This window comes from Microtus oregoni, unplaced genomic scaffold (genome assembly GCF_018167655.1).
Source record: "Microtus oregoni isolate MIOR12 unplaced genomic scaffold, Mior012 000015F_ref0000493, whole genome shotgun sequence".
NCBI lineage: Eukaryota > Metazoa > Chordata > Mammalia > Rodentia > Cricetidae > Microtus > Microtus oregoni.
Genome location: NW_024543074.1, coordinates 8,584,911 through 8,596,612, shown reverse-complemented (window position 1 = coordinate 8,596,612; position 11,702 = coordinate 8,584,911). Strand labels below are relative to the sequence as shown.

Sequence of the window (11,702 nt, the reverse complement as noted above, 5' to 3'; positions counted from 1 at the left end):
AGACAAGTACATTTACCTGTTTAATTTGGTATATATTAATGTGAAAAAAGCTGCTAACTTAATATGAATAAGGAAAAACATGTTCCTGTCTTCTTCACACACACACACACACACACACACACACACACACTCCAAATATCCTAAAGTAGTAACACAGGAAACCATGGTTATCTATCATAAAGAGATCTAATGCATTGAACAGAGCCACACAACAGCACTGTGTCTCTTTTCTGGATTCTGTGGGTGTGGAGGGGCGAAGCAGTAAGGAAATGTACACTCCCTGTGGCCAGAGCACACCCTCTTGGCAGCCTATCGGGAGCCCAGTTGCTTCGACAAAGCCTGTGGAGCTCCTCTGTCCAAGAGTCTTGTTGGTACAGGGAGGACAGCTTCCTGTTCCCAGAGAGCTTCACCCTTGGGCTTTCCTACCCCTCCTTCCTAGAGTTGGCTACTCCTGTGTCCTGTCACATAAAACTGTGAACTGAGGTCTCAGACTTACGTCATGTCAGTCACAGTAGGGTGAGGCTCTGTAAGTGAGCATTCTGGCCCCTGAGGCCTGGCTTTTGAATTGATTTTTGCAGCCTGTTATGTGGTTTGACAGTCCACACACACTGTGTTGTGACAAGAGTTAGAAACTGGAGCACAGACGTTGTGAACCTCAAAATTTCTCACAGAGCAAAGAGAGCGTTTGTACTGTAGACAGTCCCTGACGCAGCCTGCTGCGTGGAAACAGATGGATAGTCTCAAGGCACAAGGTCAATGGCTTCACAGACAGGCGGTGCACTAGAGGTTTGTTTGTTTGTTGTTGTTTGGTTGGTTTTTTTTTTAAAAAAAATGAGGTTTCCTACAGCTGTTCCTCTGGTGGATTGGGTGGCGGCAGTACTGACTTTCTCCCTAAATTTTCTGTCCTCAGCTTTGATAGGCTAAGTTCACCTATCAAGAAAGAGAGAAGGGGGGGGGGAAAGAAAGAAAGAAAGAAAGAAAGAGAGAGAGGGAGGGAGGGAGGGAGGGAGAGAGAAAGAAAGAAAGAAAGAAAGAGAGAGAGAAAGAGAGAGAGAAAGAGGGAGGAGAACAGTAGTAATAAATTTACATAGGTTCTCACTGATGGAACTTTCACAGTTGGGTCCCCTGCTCACTGCCACAGAGAGGACAGAAGATGTAAATCCAAGTTGCCTGATTGTCACTTCATGGCTATTTTCATTGCACAACAAGCGTGGAGAGTTAGAAATGTTAATTTTATCATGGAAGTGATTCAAAACCTTATGCGGTGACCCTGGGGTGGGGGTGATTCAGTTCTCCCAGGGCTGTAAGCGAAGTTTTCCATACTAAAATGAACTTAGAAAGTAGATAATCAGGAGTAATTCAGGGGAGAGAGGTGCTCCCAGGAACAACGACACAGTGCAATTGGACATCCTTTAGAGGTACCAATGGAAGAATTACTGAGTGCAAGTGACCAGTCAGAGTTTGGAGTCATCTTGAGTTTCCCACTCTGAGTCATGGTAGAAGAAACATCTTGTTCTCCTTCTGGGGCCTTGCATTCTCTTGGGATCATTGGGGTTTTTTTGTTTTTGTTTTTGTTTTTTTTTTTTACCAAGTTCCACGCTTCTTTTTCTTACAAAGGCAATAATGTCTTTCCTGTATAGTTTACTTAAGTAAACAAGAAAGAAACAATGGAAGGCTGTGTCCACGAAACAAGACTTCACTATTATTATTTTATCTAAAGAAAGAAGCCGATGATCGGTGTCCCCTGCTTTGCTCCATAAGATAATTTCATAAGCAGTTTTGTTTTGAACTCAGATCAGCTGGGCAAACTGCTCTGTTTCCTACTTCCCGCCCACATCATGGACATCAAAGACTTCTTAAGTGGATTAAAATGCATTCGGGAGGTTTTGCAGGCCGGTTCTGTGCTCAGTCGTCAGTGTACTCCGGCAGAGGCCCCGTGGGGAGGTGATGGCATGTTTTTCCTGGCAAAATGATTATTGCAAAGGCCAAGCAATTATTCTCTGTGAGAAGACAGGCTTCAGGGGCCACCGAAAGCACATGTGTCTTCTGAACAGGAGAATGGTATTCCAGAGTGCGAGGAAGAGAAGCTTGGGGCAATCAAGTGGTGGTTTTAGTCCAGCGCACCCCCATTTCCAACGAGTGTCTAACAAGACCCTAAACACCTTCATTTGTACGACAGAGTGTATTTTTATACCACCCACCATCTTTGATTATTTGTATTAAATAAAATGATAAATCTATGAAAACAATATAGGTAATGAAAGCAAATGCATGTCCCCTACCTGCGTTGTGGCCCCATCCATTTCTGCTGACAGTCCCACTGAACTGCTAAGCATCTGGGATTTATAATCTTAGAAACCCCTCTCCTGGTAGCCAGTCTTACATAAAACCCACTGCCAAGCTGGCCTGACCTTAGCTGTCTTCCTAACTCCTGCTTGTCCACACTTCCCAGTAGCAGGGTTCCAATGTCACAAATTCTTCTTGCCTGCTGTCCCAGCCTGTTCTCCCCTTCCCCGTACGACTTTCCACAGAACATTCCAACACTCTAGTTTAGGCCACTGTTTATAATACAGAGCTGACTGTGGTGTCCCATTCAAAACAAACTACAAATGCACCATTCGGTCACGAATGTGACCATGAATCATTTCCAGTCTCACATTGGCTGTTTTCTGCCTGACCCATACAAGCTACTTACCTATTTATCTCTTGCAGGGGATGCAGACTTACCAAATTCGTGTTTGTGCAATCCAGGTGATTCCATCTACCCAGAATTACATTTTCTCCTTATAGCGCTTTATGTTTGTCTGGCATGAAGCTACCAGCCCCGTTCTTGTCCCCGACTCACACACCTAGTCCAGGATCTGTGGGTTCTCTCTGGAGCATGCGCTGCAGCTTACTATGCACGCTAATGCAGATTGCCTGCCCTGGTGTTCACTGGCCCTTCCTGGTGAGACGAGACCTCATTTTACCACTGCTTCGGCATCTCCTCAGCCACAGTGCTTACTAAGGTCCTGGCCTTCCAAAGGAGCACAGCAAATATGGAGGAACTTACACTGAAGAGAAAGGAAAGGTCTGGGGAACCCCTGAAATGTTCCAACTGCTATAACTTCTGCTCTACACTCTCTGGGTACCAACCCTGTCAGTCTTGCTTCAAACACACCCAAAGCTGTCTCAGTGCTTAGAGTCAAAGGGGACAACACATACAATCCAGCCATTACATTTATTTTCAGAGAACTAAGGGTAACCTGGTGCGGTAGACATCCCTTTTTAGGGTCCTTTCCTAAGAGTAAACACAATGACAGTTACATCACCCTGCAATCCCCTCAAAGTGAGACTGAACCCCAATGAAAACTATGCGTATAATATCTTAAACAAGCACAAACAACGGGCAGTAGGTTCCTTGTGGAACAAGGTAGAAGCCCCAAGAGTTACACCTTGCTTCTGCCGCTTTTCCTAGGAGGATAGGTTCACAAAAGTAAGGCCCACTGCAGAGTCTCCGAGTCTTCCACAATACAACACAAACACCAGTCCCTGGGCAGTGGTCTGTCTGGCAGGTGATAGCTACCTTCTACAGAACATGCTTCTAAGACAGCAGTTCCCAAAACGCAGGTCACAAACCCCAAAAGATGACCTGAAAACACAGATATTCACATTAGGATTCCTAACTGTAGCGAAATTACAGTTATGGAGTGGCAACAAGAATAATTTTATGATAGGAGGTCCCCATGACATGAGGAACCGTGATAAAGAGTGGCAGCCTTAGGGCAGCTGAGAACCACTGACCTAAGAGATCCATGCTCTCCTTCCTCTCCACAAGGACATCTTAGGAGACTCCAGTGCCTGGAAACTGACCCAAACATAATGAAATTGGTTTGCATCTAAAGCAAACTCCTTGCTCCTCATTCCTATTAGGTCTTTCTACTTAAAGAAAACCGCAGGGCGTGTGTTTGGGAGGAGTTATAGCAAGACACATTATCCAAAAAAAAAAAAAAAAAAAAACCATAAAAAGCACAGATCACTTTCCAAAATGTCCCTGATGTCTGAGTAAAACTGCAGACACACCCTTATTAAGAAGAAAGAAAGAAAGAAAGAAAGAAAGAAAGAAAAAGCTGGAGAAAAGTTGGCCAGCTTCCCAAATCTCACTGAACTTAACTGGCCTGGGTGATGACAGAGATCTTCATGTGCTGATTGGACAGAGAGGAGCCAGAGGAATTGGCATCTTCTGGGATGCTGGACACCAGCCAGCCAGCTCAAGCGAAATGAAAGTGGGAAAGCAATCAAACGCACATGAGGGCCGCTCTTCTCCAAATGTAAAGCGTGTGTGTTCCCAGAGGAGAAAACGCCAGAGCTTCCGCAGCAGCGTGCCAAAGCTCCAGCCTGGTGTCTACTGACCGGAAATGCACCAGTGACCTTTTTGTCTTAGTACTGACCATCCTTCTTGCTTCATCCCTATCCCTACTGCTGCTCCCTTCCCAGCTAAGCTACTGTGCCTCATGACCAAGAAAGATGGGATGTTAGCAAGGGGGGCATTCTCTCTGCCATGGAGGCCTCATACTGTTGTGGGTGATGCTTTCCATGGCTTCAGTTATTTTGAGATGTGACTGTTTAGTGTGTTATCAGTTCACGCCATTTGGGCATCCTCAGATGAGGAGCATTGGTGACCCAGCTTACCTGGCTTCAGGGGACGGACCACCTAGGCACCACAGTCATTATCTCTTTCCACTCTCATCACTTGAATACGCTGATGAGAGAGATGCAGAGGATCCCACTCTACCTTCCCTTACCTCTCCAAAGGCTTGCTTTCACCCACCGCCAAACCCTCCACCCACCCCCAACCCCTCCATCCACCCTACCCCTCCACCCACTCCTAACCCCTTCACCTATCCCACCCCTTCACCCACCCCACCCCTCCACCCACCCCACCCCTTCACCCACCCCCAACTCCTCCTCCACTTACCCTCAACCCCTCCACCCACCCCCACCCTTCCACCACTAATATAGAAGACCACAAAGGAGTTCTTTTCTGCAGCTTCATGACATTACAAAGGAGTGCTATCAAAAAGAGAATGTTGGTTAGAGAAAAACTTGAAAATGAATGTTGGCATAAGATTTAAAACAAGAAAAAATAAAGCAGAAGAGGTTCTTAGTGGCCTTTTAAATAATTGGTTTATTATGGATTCACGCCTGCAATTACAATGGATGATGTGGCACGAAGGAAAACATAGAGTAAAATACAGCAGCATGTAAGGAATTTCCTCTCACCAAATTGTCTCCGGTCCCTTAATGGTCTGTAAGCCTCGCTGAGTACTTTGTGCACGATCCCTAGCCTGGTGATTTGCATCCCGCTGTTGGCCTTGCTTCTTGGTTGCCTCTAGCAGCTGTCTCAGTCGGAGTCTGGCTGAGAAAGGTAAGGCTCAATTTCTTCGCTCTTTGAAAGATCTGGGAGAGAACTGTAGAAAGCCTGCCGGGGTTCTCCTAGGAAGGACTAGTATCATTAGTGCATTGGAAACCTTCGGAAAAGTTTTCCAAACTTAAGAGTCCTCCCAAGCCCTGCGCTCTGAAAAGAACCGGAGAGATTTCCTCCCGCTTTTGCACGTAGAGGGCTCACAGAAAAAAAGGCTGGATGCATTGTGTTGAAATTTTACCTGGATAGAGGTGGGCGGTCCTTGGGCTTCCCACAGGTCAGGGAACCCTGATTGCTCTTCGAGCAGTTGAGGGAGGGGGACTTGATCGGGGGAGGGGGAGGGAAATGGGAAGCGGTTGCGGGGAGGAGGCAGAAATCCTTAATAAATAAATAAATTTAAAATTACAATAAAAAAAAGAAATTTTGCACGTGGAGCCAGGTGTCCCCGACGCGATTCCCCAGGGTGCTTAATACCAAAATCATTTGGCACGTGTCACCGTGGATTCCTTTTGAATTTCTGGTGGAGAGGTAAAAATTAATTAAGGCTGCCTGTGTCCCTGGTTGCCTTGGTGGCTGTCTTTTCTGGCACAGTTTCTGGCTAATTCCTAAGCTTTCTATTTCTTTGAATTCACCAGTGCAAATCAGGAGTTGTCTGAGTTTGGAGACTGGCGTCTTCATCCCAAGACAGATGCCCACACGCTGTGGTGGGGGAGTGGTACTGACAGCTCACCTGAAGCCATAGGAAGGCTGAAGCTTCAATATTAGAAGTAGCAACGAACTTGTGGGCTTGCACTTTGGGGACCCAGCTCTGTCCACTGTCTCTCCTTACGGGTTCAGCCCAGGGCTCGCCATGGGAAAGGATGCCTGTCTCCTCTCTCTAGGTTCATTTCTTTACCTTTGGCTTAGGAAGCAAAGAAGAACAGTCTACAGGCAGGCAGAATGGTGTTCAGAGCTTCCTTGGGGTTTCTGGGGATAGGTTCGATTTACAGAAAATGTCCTGCGCTAGAAATTAGGGAGGACTGGCCCCAAACATGGGAATTCTCAGGTGAAAAGACATTCTCTCTGAGAACTTCCGCTTGACATAACCCAGGCCCCAGGCCACCATCTTCTGAAATGCCCTGGTTCCAAATATGCCCAACCTCAGCACCCAGTGATGTCCCTAGTTAGACATGAGACTTCATTTCTCTAGGGCTCATTGAAAGCAGTCAGGATGGTAGCAGTCTAGGCTTCCTAGGGACCTGCAGGGACCAGCTATGTCCATTATGCTGGAGCCCTCAACCTCAGCCAGCTCTCAGGGACTTCTCAGTGTGATTCTGAAAAGAGAGGACTTCTGGTCTCTGGGTCACTGTTCGCAGACTGGGCTGGAAAGGTGAGAGGGAGAGGAAGTAGGGTGTCTAAGAGGATCCAGGCCAGAGGTCAAGAGGGCTGAGCATCTAATAGATGGGAAAACACAGTTATTCCAGTATTGACGTGAATGTGTAAACACTACCAGATTTGGTAAGACTTAGATTTAGGAAATTATGAGCGGATAACATTTAGAAATATAGGAACAGGCTTATCATAGCCCCCTAGTATTGTCACTGCTTTTTTCCACCTCAGGCTTTATGCTTTTCAAATACTTTAGAATTTCAAGTAGCTAGTCTATAAGAAACATAATCATATCGGCCCATTGATGCGGACAGGACATAGCCTTGAGCTTGGTGTTTAATAGAACCGTGTGTCAGGTAGGTGTGTGTTTGAATATTGCTGATTAAAATGGGCCAAGGAGCAGCAGGCTTGCCCTAGGCAGGAAGATAGTTGGAGTCTACATTTAACAAGCTCTGTGTTTGAGTTTGTACCCATTCATAACTGAGGTCCAGTGGACCAGGCAGTGAAGGTCTGTGACTCGAGCTACTGATGAAACTGAGACAGGGAGGACTTAAAGTTCAAAGCAAAGGGTCAACTGGGAAATTAACTTAAAGATAGAATACTTGCCTAGTATATATGAGGCCCTGGGCTCAGTCCCCTGTATGAGAAATAAAATGTGACCGGGGTCCAGAACAAGAATTTCTTTCTTTGTGAACTTGGTCCTATTTCTTTACTTCTTTAAGCCTCCATAGCTTCGTGTACAAGTGAATGGGAATGAACTAATATGCCAGCCCTTAATATTATGCCACACCCATAGTAGGCTCTCTGTCAACGGCAGCATTGTTGATGATGGCAGTAGCGGCGATTTCAGGTTTGTTAAAGCTGTTCAACTCCCAGCACAAGTTAAGCAATCCTGCTTCCATCAGGATAGCCAGGGGTTCCCAGCTTAAGCGGAAACCCAATACATGTGAGTCCACTCTCTACCTTAAAGATAGCCAAGCTTTCCCAGTTTAACCAGAAATAGTATTCCCCACTCTTGCCTGTAAGTGAGGCAACATCAGACAAGGGGTGTGCCTTTAACTTTCTATTGGCCATCTTGTACATACATAAGTAAAAATTCTGGGAGAGCTAGGAGCTTGGGTCTCTGCTGGCCTTGAGGCTGGCTTTAGTGGCTTGAGAACGCCACAGCTGTTCCTGCCTCCCGAGAACGTCTGTCCCCCCAGTTCTGTCCCTCAGCTAGGTCTGCAATGCTGACTCTGGGATTCTCTTGGATCCTCTTAGGAAAAATGCCTGATGGGCAGGCAGAGGAAGATCTGGAGTTTGGCTGGGGAAAAAATGAGTAATTCAAAGCAGCCCCGCTTAGTAAACGCTACGAAGAGAAATAAAAGTCGACGCTGGCTCCTGTCTCTGGGGACTCTGAAGTGATGATCCTGAATTACCATGTCACCGAACAGAGCCGGGGCGAGCCAAAACTCAGAATCTGCTGGCAAGGAAAAGAAGGAAGGGAAAAAAAAGTGGCAGGGAGGGGCAAAGCAGAGGAGGAGGGAGTAAGATGAGAGGGGGAGGGAAGGACAGGCGTCACTTAAGAGCAAGGGTGGCGCAGAAGAAGAGCTCCAGCATTCCAAGTCAAATCTACGGTTAAGAATTCTTATGTCTTTTCTGTCTCCCCAGACAATCCCTGACTTGTCCTTTTACCAGTGCCCAGTGGGTGACAGGCTCTTTCCCAGAAGCCGAAGGAAGACACTCTAACTGGTCCTTCTCTCCCAAGTCAAGTGGCTTCCGTGGCAATGGACTGCCTTTCCCTGAGGTATGTGTGGTTAAGCTGGGGACAGATGTTGGTTTTTAAATTATGATCTCAGTGGAGAGGGAGATCACTGGACAAGAGTAGTTCGTTTGATGATTAAATTATACGCAAATGACATCAGGTAGAGCTCTCTAACTTCGCTCCTTGGTGAGTGATATTTTGACCTCCCAGGAGTGGGAAGAATGAAGAGGGTCTGATTCGGTATTGTGCGCATTTTGAATCACTGCTCAATACACTCAAAGGATTAGTGTCATCAGAAGGGCCTCAAGTGTCTGGCAAATCTGTTGTCCTTGCGACTGTTCGGCCTTTCAATGTGTAAGTCAGTGACTCGGCATGTCTGAGCTTCAACAAGACCTTCTCCCTGCTTCCTCAGACCAGGCTTTCAACAAGATGCTTTTGGATCTCAGGTGTTATACTAAAGCCTTCAAATTCAAAACTAGGAAGGGGCAAGTTTTATACAGAAGGACATTGATGAAAGCTGAACTGGTTAATTTTTTGTGACTATTTATGCTTATTTATGTAAGCATCTTAGAAAATACAGAATATCTGAATTCCTTGTTCTTTTTCATTGAAAATTTGTAAATGTCAGCTAGTTACTCTAATAACTGATTAACAGTTATTTTTTTATTTATAGTTAATTTTGTCTTAAGCATTGTACAAGCAAAAAAAATATATCCCATAAAGTGGTCAGAATTTCTTTTTCTTATTTTTCCCCCATTTAAATGGATAGGGGACAGTACCACATTCCAGTTATAAAGTCCTGAAGTGGTTGGAACCCAACCGTTGTTTGTAAACTGAACATCTGTCTGGGTGGTGAGTGGTGGAGGCATGGCTAAGAGTTGGGGTGGGGTTGGGAAGGTCCCGAGCACACACTTCGCGTGCACGTTGTGTAAGGAGCCGTCGGTTGATAGAGAAGCGTGCACTTGCTGTTTATCACGACGACGTTGATTCCCTGAGCCATGAATGGGTGACAGCTTGGAAAGAATGCGTGTCACGCCTGGCGAAACTGGCAGAGTCCACGTTGCTGTGAGTAGTGGAACTGTTCAGAGCGCATTCCCCTCCTGAATGAGCCATCTTTGGATGAGGATCCAAACTTTTCCGAGCTTAGAGAAAATAAAGGAAATAGGCAAAGAAGGGCGCTTCTAAAGGGTATTTGTAGACCACCAAGGAATATGGAATACTGCAAAGGGCTTCCTGCTCTTCGTCTCTCTCCTTTTTTGTGCATAGTTGTTTTACTCAATGTAAAAGAATGTTCTAAGCAGGGAATGCAAGTAAGAGAGGCTTGTGCTCCTGTGTGTCCTGGGACAGGAGATGCCTCTGCACCTCTCTGCTTCCGTCTGCATCCGGTGCTGGTGACCTAGCTGATGTCCCCTGCCTTCTTTTTCACAGCGTCCACCCTGGCAAGGCTTTCTAATCTAGTCTGTGAAGCCAGGTAGGATACCTACATCCCCAGGAAAATGACTGAAGAACCTGTAAAAGAGAACCCGGAATCCCCAAAGTCGCCTGCACCCGTGAAAATGGAGAAAAACCCTAAGAGTGAAGTTGTGATCACCACAGTCCCCTTGGTCACTGAGGTTCAGCTGATGGCAGCCACAGGGGGTGCGGAACTCTCCTGCTACCGCTGCATCATCCCCTTTGCTGTGGTGGTCTTCATCGCGGGGATCGTCGTCACCGCCGTGGCTTACAGCTTCAATTCTCACGGTTCCATCATCTCCATCTTCGGCCTGGTCCTTCTATCCTCCGGACTTATTTTACTAGTCTCTAGCGCCTTGTGCTGGAAGGTGAGACAAAGGAATAAGAAAGTCAAGAGACGGGAGAGTCAGACGGCTCTTGTGGTAAATCAGAGAAGCTTGTTCGCGTAAGACAAAGAGCAAATGGGAAATTTCACTCTAAAGTTCAGTTCCAACTGTTGAGTTCGTTCATATGGAACCAGCCCAGGAGGGAATGGGTTCAGTTTTGGAATGGACTACCAAAATCAAAATGAGGCAAAGAGAGGACTAAAAATGAGGGGTCAAGACGGTTCCCTTTGTAGGGAATAATATCTTTAATGACAAACTTAATCCTAAGGGCTATTGCTAAGACAAAAGAACCAACTTTCTTTTTGCCTTAAGCGTTTGGGGAGTATGGGATATGCGCACATTTGATTCGCTCTAGAGAGTACCCAAGGGATGATGGACAAATAACAAAAACCCTGGTGAACCAGTTCCATAAAAGAAATAGCCCACACTCTGGAAAGAGGGATTATAAAAATGTTTTACTACAGGCCTACATTGACTTGGCATTCCCATGTCCCTAAAAAATTCTGTTATATATCTCTTTTCCAATAAGTTGGTTCTCTGGCCTCTCTTTTAAAAAGATTTTCATTTTGAATAAATCATCACTAGTGGTACTTTATCTTGAAGAACAGACTAATATTTTTTATATTTTAACAATGGACAATTTTAGATGATTGTAATGATACAGAAGAAACCAGAAAGGTAGGAGATAACACGAATGGCATGGGGGGAGGTAAATTAATACAGGAATAATCCAATATAGCACCTTTGATGGTTTTTATACAAAAGTTTAATGTGCATTTCACTCAAAATAATAAATACTTATGGCTGCTGAAACTTCTTAAGTGGTTGTTTCTGCTGTCCTTCTTTTAAGACTGATTTTAGTTGAATTATGCACACCCACATGAGTCTGTGCTGGGGTTCTTGCACATGGGTGGAGGTGCCGTCGGAGTCCAGAGGAGGGCATCTGATCTCCAAGAGCTTCAGGTACAGGTGGTTGTGAACCGCTTCACATGCGTGCTGGGAACAGAACTTGGCTCCCCTGCAAGAACCCCCTGTACCATCTCTCTAGCCCTTGTCCTTACTATTTTTGTTGCTATTCCAACTTTCCCATCTCCCCTCAGCTTGTTTGCCAAGTGTCAGCTGTGTGTTTCTCAACTGGAGCTGCCATTTCTTCTGGAAGATTGCTGTTTTTGTCTTGTGATGCAATACGCCCAGGAACATTTAACACGTTCTGGGGGGTTTCTAAAGCTGCCATTAGGAAATCAGGGCCTGGGTCAGGAATTGAACAATGTTCTCTTAAATGTGCATTATACTTTTTGTTAATTTAATCATGAATTAATGCAGATTTGTGTAGTAATAATACTACATA

At 45.6% G+C, this 11,702-nt stretch overlaps 1 protein-coding gene across 2 annotated transcripts; it reads left to right on the top strand.

Moving 5' to 3' along the window:
• The first annotated feature begins 5,347 nt into the window (after positions 1 to 5,347).
• Positions 5,348 to 11,171, top strand: Tmem100 (transmembrane protein 100). Of its 2 annotated transcripts, XM_041665151.1 has the most exons (3): positions 5,348 to 5,407; positions 8,423 to 8,558; positions 9,945 to 11,171. In XM_041665151.1, exon 3 carries the CDS (start codon positions 10,013 to 10,015, stop codon positions 10,415 to 10,417), a length of 405 nt encoding a protein of 134 aa, XP_041521085.1. In that variant the 5' UTR covers positions 5,348 to 5,407; positions 8,423 to 8,558; positions 9,945 to 10,012; the 3' UTR covers positions 10,418 to 11,171. The 2 variants fall into 2 exon arrangements, with proteins under 2 accessions (XP_041521085.1, XP_041521084.1); XM_041665150.1 differs by lacking the exon at positions 5,348 to 5,407 and having other exon boundaries at positions 8,199 to 8,558.
• The last annotated feature ends 531 nt before the right edge of the window (positions 11,172 to 11,702 follow it).

Excerpts from the sequence above, each read along its gene's own strand:
- Tmem100 (XM_041665151.1), top strand. The coding sequence starts at position 10,013 with ATGACTGAAGAACCTGTAAAAGAGAACCCGGAATCCCCAAAGTCGCCT.